Source organism: Podarcis gaigeae (genome assembly GCF_964106915.1).
Source record: "Podarcis gaigeae genome assembly, chromosome: 7".
Taxonomy (NCBI): domain Eukaryota; kingdom Metazoa; phylum Chordata; class Lepidosauria; order Squamata; family Lacertidae; genus Podarcis; species Podarcis gaigeae.
In genome coordinates, this window is record NC_139683.1 from 90564573 (window position 1) to 90579351 (window position 14779).

At 45.0% G+C, this 14779-nt stretch overlaps 1 protein-coding gene across 3 annotated transcripts in view; it reads left to right on the top strand.

Moving 5' to 3' along the window:
- The window catches only part of SEMA5A (semaphorin 5A), a 163398-nt gene that overhangs the window by 62686 nt on the left and 85933 nt on the right, over positions 1 to 14779 (top strand). For all 3 annotated transcript variants that reach the window (XM_083748584.1, XM_083748586.1, XM_083748585.1), the window contains exon 2: positions 11593 to 11790. In XM_083748584.1, the coding sequence (XP_083604710.1) occupies positions 11661 to 11790 (130 nt within the window). In that variant the 5' untranslated portion in view covers positions 11593 to 11660. The remainder of the gene's footprint in view (positions 1 to 11592; positions 11791 to 14779) is intronic.

Consider the following 14779-nt stretch of genomic DNA (forward strand, 5'->3'; position numbering starts at 1 on the left):
GTTCACATCCGCATAAAACGGTTTTGCTCTTATTTTATTCTTGCAACACGCCTTCAGTCCCGGGTCCATCCTTTATACTGCACATCCTTGCTTCAGCAAAACCTCAGCTAACCATAAAATACAGTAGGAGGAATTCAACATAGTGCTAACCAGATTGTTCCATTAGTACCGAATGTCACAAACTGGCTGGACACTCTGGAATAGTGAGAGGCAACAGCTGGAGACCCACCCAGGAACCAAGGCTCTGAGCCCAGGGATTGGTGATAGGACGACTATAAGTGATCCCAGGGAGAAGGAGGAGACACCTGGGAGGAGGAGGGGTCTGAAGCCGAGACGGTGGAGAGTCTGTGGCAGAGAGAAGTCCAGAAGCAGGAGAGGAGGGAAGCCAAAAGGCAGAGATGAGTCCGACTGATGAACAAGCCAGGGTGTCTTCCCCTCCTGCTGTGACAAGCTGCTCTTCCCCTGGTCTCCCAGGACCAGGAGAGGCATGAAACGGGAGGAGCAGAGACAAGCGTGCCAGCACAGCCTCAGATTCCTTGGGAAGGACGTGGGAGAGGGGGAAACTCCACAACTGCCTCATGGGGGCAAGACCTACCGAGAAGAATTGGCCTGCTCATTAGGCCTGGCACTCCTGATCTGGCCTTGTTACTCCTTGTGAATAACAGTGGTAAGGTAAAGGTAAAGGTACCCCTGCCTGTATGGGCCAGTCTTGCCAGACTCTAGGGTTGTGCGCTCATCTCACTCTATAGGCCGGGAGCCAGTGCTGTCCGCAGACACTTCCGGGTCACGTGGCCAGTGTGACAAGCTGCATCTGGCGAGCCAGCGCAGCACACGGAACGCCGTTTACCTTCCTGCTGGTAAGCGGTCCCTATTTATCTACTTTCACCCGGAGGTGCTTTCGAACTGCTAGGTTGGCAGGCACTGGGACCGAACGACGGGAGCGCTCCCCGCAGCGGGGATTCGAATTACAGTGGTACCTCGGGTTAAGTACTTAATTCGTTCTGGAGGTCCGTACTTAACCTGAAACTGTTCTTAACCTGAAGCACCACTTTAGCTAATGGGGCCTCCTGCTGCCGCTGAGCCGCCGGAGCACGATTTCTGTTCTCATCCTGAAGCAAAGTTCTTAACCCGAGGTAATATTTCTGGGTTAGCGGAGTCTGTAACCTGAAGCATATGTAACCTGAGGTATCACTGTACATTGTTTTGTATTCGTAAGGAAAGATGGAGTAGTAAAACCACGACATCTTTTGATGTTCGCCCCAGTAACTATGGGGTGGGTTAGAGACTGTGAAACCAAAATCATATTTAAAATCTTCAAGATGAAATATGGGAGCACAATCTTTAAAACATCACTGTAGCTGTCTCACCTCTTAATTGTAGCATGGATAGAGCTGCTTTAAATATATTATATTTTGTGTGTGAGGGGAAAATTCCAGAGGAATAAGTATTTGGCTGTTAAACCCTGGTTTGGATTGTCTGATGGGCTCTTTATGTTGCTTAAATGCTCCTGTGTTGAAACACAAAATTAGTTTCCTGTATTTTTAGATGAATTAAAAAAATGTTATGTATTTTTTCTGTTGGAGATCAGAAGTTGTACTACACTGCAGAAAGAAAGGGCTTTCCACATTCTGGGTTCTTAATCAATCACAGGTTACATCTCGGTTATGGTAAAGCCTAGATGGTCCTTTAATAAGACTGTAAAAGTCCTTGGAGACCCATTAAGTGATATTGGAAAGGGCTGGGGGAGAGAACAATCAGCTTCTTTTATGAGCTTCCTTGGAGAAGGTTGTCAAAATGGGCAGGGGGAGTTGTGGAATTTATGGGCCATCCATTGATGTGAATGATATTAGTGTGGTAAATGTCATTATACTTTATGGGGCTAAACATGTTTCAGTGTGTGTGGAATTCATATTGCTTTTTAACAACCGTTCATACAAATGGGTTAAATGAAAGAATCTGACATTACCCCTTCCTATTTTTATGGGGTTTTTTGTTTTGTTTTTTAAAAGAGTAATAATAACATCTCAACAAAAATGGATAGCCGGATTTTGATTTCTGCTGGTTTGCTTGAACTGATTCGTTAGGACAAAATTCCTTTAAATCTTTCCATCTTTGTTTGGCTTTTGTTTTGATTGTTCATTATGCAGATCTGAAGCATGGGTGTGCATGTCTCCTGTTACTATATAACTGAAAGAGCAATTGTACATTTCTGTTTATGAAGCAGCAGAGAAGCAAGAGTAAGATAGTTGCTTTAAAAAGACCTTTCTTGATGGTGCTCTATTGGATAATTACCATCCAGTCGCCAGTATTCCAACACGGGGCAAGGAGTTAAAGTGAGGGCTGATGACCCAGTTTTCAGGTATTTCTGGATGATACTGATGAGCTAGTTCTGTTTCAGTCTGGTTTCTTTCCCAGGTTTGGGACTGGGACAACTTTGGTTGTCCTGGCTTATGATGTGCCCTGGGAGCTGGGCAGGAGAAGTGTGCTTCTGTTCAGCTTTCTCTCTCAGTGGCTTTAACACCATTGACTATGACTTTCTTTTAGATCACCTGACAAGAATGGAGATTGGGGCCATTGTTTCCCTGGGGCCTCCAGTCCTTCCTGGAGTGCAACATAGATTACCAAACACACATTCTAAACAAGGCTGAAATGCTTTCAGTCAGGAAAACTTTTGCTTCAGCAATAGGGCTGCCGCCTATATTAGATGTGGTTTTGCTCTCAATGGAAAGCCAGGTCTGCCATTTGTGTTTTCAAATGTATTATTCTCGTGCATTTATCTTATTCTTTAGTGGCCTTTGGTGGTTCATTTTGAACCAGAAAGGTGGAGAACAAATGATTTTGTGAATAAAAACAAGACATCAAATGCTTGCAACAACAGAGGATGAATTCACAACTTTCTCCAGAATTTTCCATTTTAATGGGGCTGCTCTACAGTGAGTTATCAGTTGTGGCCAGAGTTAAAATCTGTGCACAAATTGGTGGATTATAAATTTTTAGAAGTATAACTTTGACCTGTCTCTCAAGAGATTAGGGAAATTGTGCATAAGGAATGACTAATTAAGGTTGTGTGGTCAGGCTTTGCTAACTACTGCATCTCTCCATCTACCATCAATATAATCCAGAGAGGAGTGCAGGCAGAGAGAATATAAATGAGAAAGCTTTTTAGAAACGAATTTCCCGAGTCAAAGCTTGAGTGCCTCTTGTTTTGTGAACCTCTTCTGCACATTAGGGTTACAAATATGTTCTTTACCGATCTCGTGATTAATTGTTGACCAGGAGGGGTGATTCATACTCAGAAGAGGGTGAAATGCTGTTAAAGAGAATAGAAGGAGTTAAATAACCATTCAATGCCTCTTCATTGATTTAGTCATTCTGTGTGGCCTTCCAGATTAATAGATGATAATGACTGATTTGCCTGAGGTTGCTCATATTCCCTATTCAGTTTTCATAGCATAAACTGTAAACTATCTAATCGTGTCTTATATGGAGGATTAATTCCAGCTGGAAGGAGTACAAAATCAACTGGAAAGACAGTGGAAACAGACAAACGGGGAGTGGAGGTTAGAGGGAGCCAGCCCTGCTTGCTATGACTGCACTCCATCTTGACGCCAAATGTGCGCAGATAGTAGAGGCTGGGGGGAGCAGAGGTGGAATTATTTTGGTGCCGTACGTGCATGGAACTGTAGTGCATGTTTGTCCAATGCATGAGGGAAATTCGCTGACTTTTCCACAGCCTATATATTTAGTAGCCACTGGCCAGGATTCATGGGCAAACTTCCTGGGGGCCGCATGCCCCCGGTGGGTGGAGCCATGGACAAAAGTGGGGAGAGCAACAGGTGCAGCTCTTTCATTTGTGCACTAGGCTGCAGTCCAGCCCCACAGAAGCGAGAGGCCACACAATCTTTGCACGTCTCTCCATCCTGGCAAGCAAGAGGCATTATTTTGTAGTTTTCTGATACATTCCAGCCACACAAAAGCAGTTGAGGAAGGTGTGTGCCCTGGGCAGAGAGAGAGACCTGGAGGGTCCTATTTGAACCCTGCCTGACACAGAGAAATAAAACTCCCCAGAAGTCAAAAGAATGGCTGAAATCAGTTTCCAGTTCCAAACTCTTGGTTCAATATGTAGATGCTGAGGATATATGCAATGTTTAGAGATACCGTCTGTTAAGTGGTTTATAAAATAACTGAATAGAAAATAAGCATTTGATGGTCTCTTCACCCTAAAACAAACTTTTGGAGCCCCCCTCCTCCAGTTTATATCTCAGAGCTATCAGGAGTCTTGCCTATTCAGAAATCCACACATTTTGGTATTGTGTTTTATTGCTCCTGCCCTGGGAAAGGAGATGCGTGTGCAAAATGCGCCTGGCACCTGGCTAATTTCTAACACCTTTTCCATGTTTCCCCACTTTGCCCCAAATTTTGGTGAAGCTCCTTTGGAAGGGGTATGTTGTCTGTGCGTGGACATTCAGTATTAGCCATTGGCAGAATTCATCTTGTGGTTACCACTGGTGGCTGGGCAGCTGTGTTTGTGGACTCCTGTTCCTATTAGCTGCTCTAGAACAAATACCTGGCCTCAAAGGTTGCTTTGAGAACATAGCAAAAGATGAGCCCTGTCTGCTCCAGCACCTGGTTCTCACCTGGAGAGCCTGCAAGCAGAACCAGACTGTAACCGGACACGTGATTCCCAGGGACTGGTGTGGCATTCAGAGGAAGGCAGACTCTCGGGAACAGACCTTCTGTTTTTAATGTAATACTTGGTGGAACGGAGACTGTCAAATTGCAGTTCTCTGCGCACATAAATTACTGAAAGTATTTTATCTCCTTCTTCAGCAGACAGGACTCCCAGAGCAGCTTACAGATAAAAAAAGCCAACCCAAAAATGGTCCCTGCTCTCACGCTTATAAAATAAAATATGTTACACAAAAGGAAAAAAAGGGATGAAGAGGAAAGAGGAAAGCAAATAAACTCAGGTGCCAGTTCTTCACATTAAGAGAGTTGTCGTAATTCAGGGAGAGGACTGGTGTCTCTTAGATGGCCCTGCACTTTTTGAGCACTTCCTGTGGAAGGCTTAGGAAGAAGTCAGTGGAGTTTTCCCAGAAGTAAACTTTCCATCATAAGGCTCTCACAGGCAACTCATAATGTTTCCTCTGGCTGTCAACCTATTGTGCATAATTAAAGAATAAGTTGACAACTTGGAAATAGCTTTCCAAGGCTATTAGCCCCCCCTCTCTCTCCCTCCCTCCCTCTCCCTCTCCCTTTTCTCCCCCCCCCCCCACCTCTCAGCCCATATATTTTATTTGATTTAACCTTTTTGGGGTGGGGAATGAAGACTTTATGAGTTTAGCACATCAGTTCTAGGAAGACCAGAGCAATTAATCTTTCCTTGACTGCTGCTTGATAAAACAATTATGTTTGGTGATCAGCATTTGTTGAAAGCATTATTTGCCTCGTGACTTTTTCCATGCTGCTTTATGGGATTGCCCTGTTCTGTTTATCAGTCTGAGTAGCCTTTTATTTCCAAGCAGAGGCTACCCTGGATGTGTGGGTGAAACAACTTGCTGGCTGTTAAGTCATCTTCAGTTCAGTGCAGTGAATGTTGTGTCCCTATCATGTAAAGCTGGAATGTTATATAATTGCCAAACCGAGAATAGTCTTGCAGAGATACAAAATTCCCAGAAATATTGAAGCCATGGGGATAGAGGCTTTTTCTTTGGGGCTGGGTGATGGAGGCAGGTTTGATATGTATAGGGTAAAACAAATCTCACTGACATTTGGTGATACCAGTGAAGGCTGACAGTTAACTCAGTCACAGAATCATAGAGTTGGAAAAGGCCAACACCATGGCAGTATATGAAATGCATTCCTACTGCTTGTTTATAGAAGATCATCTAGTCTGTCTGCTGTCAGAACAGCTGATGCAATCTGAAACTTATTCCTGAAGCCTCTGCTTATCTCATTTAGACAAGGTTTTAGGTGCAAAAGTGTAAACCTAAAAACAAACCACAATGTGTGAAGGAAACTTTACACACCAGTCCTTTATATTTGGAGCAAAGTATTTGCCTTTGATGCTGCCACAAAGATGGTATGTTTTTGGTATGGCCTTTATTGTGCTCCATCAAACAAACAAAAACAAACAAACAAACAAATATATATTTGTGGGCTGGTGTGGGAAGTCTTGGTTAGGATTAGGTTGTATGGCTTCATTCCTGAGCACATCAGTTCCACTGAATTTAATGGGATTTGCTCCGGAGTCATTTTTCATATTTCTTGAGCAAGACTGTAGTTTGGCAGTAGAGTGTCTGCTTTGTGTCCAGGGTCATTTCTTGGCCCCTTTCCATGAAGCCTGGAGAGCTGCTGCCAGTCACTTTGGACAATACTGGCCGTGGATTCCCAGTGGCAGGCACTGCTGCCGCTTACTGACAGGAGAAGGGACAAAGCATGGGAGCAAGCATCAGAGCCAAGCCACTGCTCCTGGCACTGCACTGGCACCGCACCTCAGTCCTGGCACTCAGTGCGCCCCCTTTGGGAAGCAGCAGGGATGCATGCCACCTCATGGTGAGGGGGGGGGGCCACTATTGTTCCTTGTGCACCTGCACATTGTAAGGGATTGTGTCTTTTGGAGAAGCTTGCCTTCCACTCAACTCCACGGTTCCCAGGACGCTGCTCCAAAGCCAGTGTCATAACAATTGCCACCTTTTCATAGAATCATAGAGTTGGAAGAGACCACAAGGGCCATCGAGTCCAACCCCCTGCCAAGCAGGAAACACCATCAGAGCACTCCTGACATATGGTTGTCAAGCCTCTGCTTAAAGACCTCCAAAGTAGGAGACTCCACCACACTCCTTGGCAGCAAATTCCACTGGCGAACAGCTCTTACTGTCAGAAAGTTCTTCCTAATGTTTAGGTGGAATCTTCTTTCTTGTAGTTTGGAACCATTGCTCCATGTCCGCTTCTCTGGAGCAGCAGAAAACAACCTTTCTCCCTCCTCTATGTGACATCCTTTTATATATTTGAACATGGCTATCATATCACCCCTTAACCTCCTCTTCTCCAGGCTAAACATGCCCAGCTCCCTTAGCCGTTCCTCATAAGGCATCGTTTCCAGGCCTTTGACCATTTTGGTTGCCCTCCTCTGGACACGTTCCCGTTTGTCAGTGTCCTTCTTGAACTGTGGTGCCCAGAACTGGACACAGTACTCCAGGTGAGGTCTGACCAGAGCAGAATACAGTGGCACTATTACTTCCCTTGATCTAGATGCTATACTCTCTAGCAAGCCTGAGTTCATTCTGTGCTTTAGCTTTTCTGACTTTGTGTCTACACGTGCTGGCTATTTGTTTGAATTCCTCTTTGGTGGTTTCCCCCCTTTTCCATTTTTTGTACACATCCTTTTTTAATCTTAACTCGGTTAAAAGTTCTTTAGATAGCCACCCTGGCTTCTTTAGGCACCTTCCATTTTTCCGTCCCATTGGTATTGCCTGAAGTTGTGTTTTTACTATCTCCCTCTTAACAAACTCCCAGCCATCATGAACTCCCTTTCCTTTTAGTATTACTCTCCATGGGATCTCACCCAGCACTTCCCTAAGTTTTATGAAGTCAGCTTTCTTAAAGTCAAGAAATTGAGTCCTAGTATGCTTGGCTGCTCCTTTCCGCTGTATAGTAAACTTCAGAAGAGCATGATCACTCGCGCCTAATGATCCTTCCACTTCTACCCCACTAACCAGGTCATCAACATTGGTTAGGACCAGATCTAAAATGGCTGTACCTCTTGTTGCTTCTCCCACTTTCTGGACAATGAAGTTGTATGCAAGGCCAGTGAGGAATCTGTTTGACCTTATGCTCTTGGCTGAGTTTGACATCCAACAAATATCTGGGTAATTGAAGTCCTCCATTACTACTATCTCCCTTCCTTTTGCATGCTTGGCCATCTGTTCCAGGAAGGCATCATCTATGTCCTCCGTTTGGCTTGGGGATCTATAGTAAACTCCCACAATGAGGTCACTGTTATTCTTCTCTCCCTTAATTTTGACCCAAATGCTCTCACTTTGGCTTTGAGGTTCTAAATCTTGGATCTCTTCACAGGTATACACATCCCTGACATATAACGCCACTCCTCCTCCTCTCTTGTCTGGTCTGTTTCTCTGAAATAGATTGTATCCCTTCATTATTACATTCCAATCGTGGGACTTATCCCACCAGGTTTCAGTGATGCCTATTATGTCATATTTAGTTTGCTGTACCAAGAGCTCAAGCTCATCTTGTTTATTTCCCATGCTTTGCGCATTAGTGTACAGACATTGAAGTCCATTAATCATTCCTCCGTGTCTCTTATTTAAGGATTTTTTCCTCCCACCACTAGGTCTGCATGCTGTTTGCTCCATTTGGTCTATGAAATTTGGATGATCATCTTCATCAATTGATAGACTCCTACCTTCAGGAGCACTGTCTCCCTCCCCCACATTAGTCAGTTTAAAGCCCTCCTGATGAGGTTTCTGAGATTTTTGGCAAAATCATTCCTCCCAACCATTGTGAGGTGCGGCCCATCGCTTGCCAGAAGTCCATCTTCAAGAAACTGAAGTCCGTGATCTAAGAATCCAAACCGTTCCTGTTTACACCATTTGCGAAGCCAGCTGTTCACTTCCATTATTTTTCCCTCTCTCCCTGGGCCACGTCGTTCAACTGGGAGGACAGATGAGATGACAATTTGTGCATTTAATTGCTTCAATTTCCTGCCCAGAGCCTCGTAGTCTCTTTTGATCTTCTGGAGGCTATTGCTTGAAGTGTCATTGGTTCCCACATGAACCAAGAGGAAGGGGTATTTGTCAGTGGGTTTTATGATTCCTTGCAGTTGTTCAGTTACATCTTGGATCTTAGCCCCGGGGAGATAGCACACTTCCGAGACATCTTGTCAGGCCCACAGATCACTGCTTCTGTTCCCCTCAGTAGGGAATCCCCTATCACCACTACACGCCTCCTCTTAGGTCTGGTCGGGGTTCTTCCGTGAGCTGTCCGTTCCAAGGTCGCCTGCACATTCCCTGAGGACTGACTTTGCTGCTCGTTTTCATATACCTGATCGACTGTAATGAGGGAGAGATCCTCAAATGGAGTCTGCTCTTTGTCTTCCATGCTAGGGGAGAGGACCTCAAAGCGATTGTGTATTTCTAAACAATCAGAGCGAACCCTGGGCCTCCTACTTCTTTGAGTCACGTTTCTCCATATATCTGGCTCCTGTGTTGGTGAACTAGCCTCCTTCTCAGGGGAGTCCCCTGTCTCCTCCTTGGTGGAGACGGTGTGCTCTGTTGCTTCCAATAAGAGCTCCAGCTCTCTAATTCTTTGGAGCGTATCTACACGTTCCTCCAGTTGCTGGACTTTGTCTTCTAAGAGGGCAATCAACATGCAATTGCTGCAGGTAAAGCTGCCTGCAACCTTTGGCAAGATGGCAAACATTGCGCAGGAACCTCAGGTGACTGCAGCTGTTCCCTCACCCTCCATCTTGAGAACGTGTCGTTGGGGGTGGCTGCAGCGGTCCTCCATCACAAAAAGTGTGAAGACAGGACAAATAACTCCCCCCCAAAAAACCTTAAAAAACCTAGGTCTCCCCCAACAAACGTTTGAGACTAGGTCCCCTAAATCTAAAAGATGGATCAAACTGTGCACGCCACTGCCCTGCAAGCTTTGATAAGCTCCTCCCACAGCTAATCACCTGCCTCAACAGAAACCCTGCCCCCTCTGACCTTTGCACAGGGAGAGCAGCTAATCAGCCACAAAGAAACACACACACAAGAAAACCCTTTTTGCTCCTTCTTCAGCTGCTGCCCTGCAAACTTTTGTGTCTAAGCAAAAAAGAAAAAGAAACGAAAAGTACATTGAATCATTTCCTGCTAAGAGATAAAACGGAGCTTTGCCTTGGTGCAAATAGCAACATTCTCTAATAGGTCTCATTTATTCTTATATTCCTCTTGGGCAATCTATATAAAAGGATGACAACATTGCTACATATATAACAGAGATGTATGAAACAAAGCTCTCACATGGAAACTCTGAGCACGGATTCATAGAATATTCATAGCAGAGATGCACTGCCCTGGAACACACGCATTCTGAAGGACCTCTATAGACAATTTTAAAAGAAGAGTGATACTTGTATAAATGCCACACTTTTTTTCGCTACTTCTTCCATAACTTGTTTCTTGGCGAAAAAAGATGCATGGATGTTTCCTTCCTTTTCTGGTTCTCCCACTGCAGGCAGCATTATTCGCTGTGCTCTTACCTTAAGGCTACATGATGAAAATAGAAATTTAACTAATATAATTACATTTTTATATGTTTGGGACCAGTTTACTCAAAGGACTGCACCCATGTTTCCAGCCCATACTTTGAGAGCTAGCATAGACCTTGGCATTGGGCGTTTATTGCTCCCAGTCCCCAGCCTGTCTGGGGCACATCAGGGTTAACAGATCTGTCTGGGATTTAAGCAGAGAGCCCACCCCCATTTCACCACAACACAGGGGAGTGCACTGACAACCTTTCAGCATATGGCCAGTGACTCCCATCAACACAGCTCCTTTAACAGGGAACTGTGGGATCACCACTGTGGGGGAGGGGGAAGGCATGTGTCACCACTTCACACACACCCTTGCACTTAGGGAAGATAGACTAAAGGATTCCACCCAAGGCCTAAAACCACCAAAGTTGTGACATTTTGCTACGGGGAAGGTGAAACCTGCCAATGCGGGGGAAATCCCTTCCCAGTCCTTTAACAGCAACCATTGAACAACCATAGCAGCGCCCGCATACCTGTAAAGAGGTTAACCTGAAATAAAGAGCGTAAACAAAGGGAGTGTAGGGCGGGTGAAGCTCTGGAGCTGACTGGGGGCTCCCAAGTAGGCTCCACCCCCCTTCATATGCAAAGGAGTGATGGCTACCCCTTCTTGGTCCGCTCTCCTGGCTCCGCCTCCGCCCGTCACAATGGGTTCATTCTGAACTGAGGTTTGGCGGGAACCTCATGGGCTGTGACGTGGGGAGGTGGACCAGGAGGATTGGGGGTGCTGCACGTGGCCACGCAAAGGGCGCCCTCCGGTTGATGGGGAGAGCGGTCATTCTACAGAGATCAGGCATGCCACATCCCTCACATTTTCAAAGTGGGCCTTATGCTGATTTCTTCTCCACAAGGTCATAAATAGTGGCTGCTTATTGGGTCATGGCTAAGTTTTATTGTTGCTGCTTTGTTTTGTTTGATTCTGCTGTCACTGTTGATAGTATATTTTAAGAACATTTTATGAGTTGGATTTGTATTTTACACATGTAGTAAACCACTTTTGGGAGGACTTCCTCCTAAAAAAGCAGACTATAAATCTCTTAAAATAAGAATAATTAGTTCCTATAAGAGGGGAAGATAAGTTGTTGTCCTGTCTTTGAGTAGCCTAAATATTAGGGACCACTTAACACTTGGAGGTGTCAGGTGATCACCCTTGAAGAGGTTGAGTCAAGTGGCAAAAGACACTTTGGGTCCTTGGGCCAACATCTCAAGAGTCAACTGTCACCGAAGATTGGCCATTGTTGGTTTAGTTGTAATTATGTTGTGACATTCTCTAGGGCCTTTTTGCATCTGAAGACAAGAAGAGTTCCCGGCTAAGAGAGATGTGACCGGTGCACAGGAAAACATGGCTAACGTGCAGGATGGCATTTGGATGGTGATACTGGTCACAGGTCTGGGGATGATATACTTCGGAACAGTGTCCACGGAGGATTCCCAGTGCCAGCGGGTGGAGCATCCTGTTGTTACAAGTGAAGGTAAGTGATTGAGAAGGCGATTTCCAAATAAAGAAGAAGAGAAGAAGAAGAGTTTGGACTTGATACCCTGCATTTCACACCCCTTCAGGAGTCTCAAAGCAGCTAACATTCTCCTTTCCCTTCCTCCCCCACAACAAACACTCTGTGAGGTGAGTGGGGCTGAGCGACTTCAGAGAAGTGTGACTGGCCCAAGGTCACCCAGCAGCTGCAGGTGGAGGAGCGGAGACGCGAACCCAGTTCACCAGATTACGAGTCCACCGCTCTTAACCACGACACCACGTTGGCAAAGAATAGCAAAATTGGCACTGATGTGTTGTTCTTTGGCTAGTTTCCTTATAGACCTCTGTCCGTATTAAGAAAATCTAAGATTGCAACAGATTGGTTGGAAATCTCTGCTCATAATTGACCTGCATTTTAATTTTCACTCCTTTGAATCAGTGGGCTAGTTCATAAATGCTCACCAAGGGGGGGGGGCAACGACTGCTGTGAGTCCACAAAATGTTTGGTGCACTATTTCCCCAGGAACAGTCATTATCTCTCAAGCCAGCATTGTTAAAAGGCTGCTGTTGTTTTGTCCAGTGCAGTAGCCCCAGCTAGCAAATGGGGTTCTAGCCAAAGGGAGAGCTATCCCAAGCACAGAGTCCAGGGACTCTAGATCACATACTGCTAGCATCCTTTCCAAACCCAAGAAGCAGAGCCATGTCAAGCATGGGTTAGGTTCCGGTGAGGCAAGGTCAAACCCAGCAGAGGGTAAGTTCAGATGAACAAGGTCAGGCAAAACTGACGTCCTCTTCGGGCTCCAGGGAGGGTCTCCTCACGAGCCACAAGAACTCTCCATTTGTCTCTCACCATTTCTGGGTTTGAATTGAATGATTTCATTATTTCCTGGTGTGGTGTGCATGTGCGCCTGTGCCTATATCTGTATCTGTATATGATCCCAAGACCTCCATCTCCTGTGGAGCTATAGCCAATTTTGACTTTAGTATATATGTGGAGTTAGGACTCTTTGCTTCAGTAAGCATCACTTTTCATTCCCTTACGTTGAATCTTACCTGTCGTTCTGCAGCCCTCTTGCTCAGTTGGGTGGAAAGGGGGCACCTATGGAATGAGCAATGAAGGCAAAAGACCAAATGCCAGCAGGTTTGACAGCCAAGCACCAGAGCTTTGCTGCACCAGGAAAGAAAGCTCCATCTGTTTGTCCTGAAGCTGCTTCTCCCCAAAGATATTGCAAGAAAAGTTATGCAAATATATATTCATAGGCCAAGCTACAGCCTGTTTTTACTCCACAAAGAAGGGGAGTCAACAGAGAGTGGAAATTTTGGAGTACTACATCTGAATTTAACCCATAATGCTATAAAAAGGAAACACTACTATTACATTTTCAAAATTACTGTGTTTAATTATGATAGTTCTATTTAAGTTTAGCAGTAGCCAGAAATCACTGATGTTCTGTTAGGCCAAGAAAATGACACACACTCATAACATTTCACACCTTTATGAACCTAACTGCATTTTCTTCCTGAACCTCATAGAATCATAGAGTCCAACCATCTTTGCTGGTGTGGTCCAACCTCTTTGCTGGTGTGGGCAGGAAAGAACCAAGACCATTTGAAATTTAGGAGGAAGCAGACGATTATAGACTTGTATGTGAGAAACTAGCAAGCTTTCATTTGAGATGTCAAAGGACTTTTTTTAAAAAGGGATTGCATATGGGAACAGCACTTTTACTTTGTGACATCAGCAGCCATTACTCTGATCCTCACCCCCCCCCCCCCGTTTCACACCTATTTGCATGCCTAGCAACCAGCCCACTTCATGCTGGGGCAGACTGCCATACTTAACAGACTTGGAAGCCAAATGTTGAGGTTTAAGGCAGGGCTATGAAAGCAAGAAACAGCACAACTGCTTTCTGGAAATGCAACTAAGTGATAGTGCCAGAGGAACATGGGGAAGCAGACAGAGATCTGATCCTAAGGGACAGAGAGTAGGATGAGGCAGGGGCTCAGGGAAGCAAAAATAGGGCAAAACCAAGGGAGAATAATGCTGGCATTCATCAGCCCACTCAGCTACTGCTCCTCATGACAACCATATTGCTTTTTGCATTTCCACCATTTGCAGGGAGCTGAAAATGATTCCATAACCTCTTTTAAATCCTGATGAAAGGGAGCTAGAGAAATAACATTACATAAACTTAAAGGTGGTGTTTACTTGTGGTTGTAAACTGCTTTCAGGTGTGAGGCCTTATTCTTTGTACTTGAGACTCCTTGTTCTTCTTTCTGATTGATTCTGATCAGACGTACGACTGCTTAATGACCAGACTTAAAGATGTCTTTGTGGGTTTTGCTGCTAATCAGCCTCCTTTTCTCCACAGGGACTGCCATAATTGCCAGTGTTCTTTCAGAGTACCAGCAGTGAACATATTGGCAATTTGAGCAGCTACGAAAGTTAGCAATGGTGCTACAGACGGGAGAAGGGGCATACTAGAATGTATGAATGAGGGGACTAACCAGCACAGATGCTGTTAAAAGTAAACAGTGATTACTCAGTGGGACGATAGGAAGTCATCAGGGCGAACAAATAAATAATGCACCAATTTCTTCTTGCAGTTGTTTTTTTTTTTTTTTGGCGTAACTAGCATACACCCCAAGGAATTAAACCACAACAATCTGATGCAAGTAACTGCTACACACAGCTGTGTTCCCTTGCTTGCTGCAACTGTAATGATGATCTGCTGAAATAGATTCATTTACTTACTTGGCAATTATAGTTGCTGAAATCAGCTCTGTAAAATTCAGTGGAGGGCACAGGCCAGGCAAGGGTTTGTGGAAGAACAACGGAGCCACTGATTGTGCCATCTGAAATTCAGCACAAGAACAATATTTTCTGAAGGGCAGGTTCTGGCTCGGATCTGCTTCTGCATACACCAGGACCTGTTTTGGCTCTTCCTCCCTACAGCATCTTCCCATATCTTTCTCCCAAAGCTACTCTT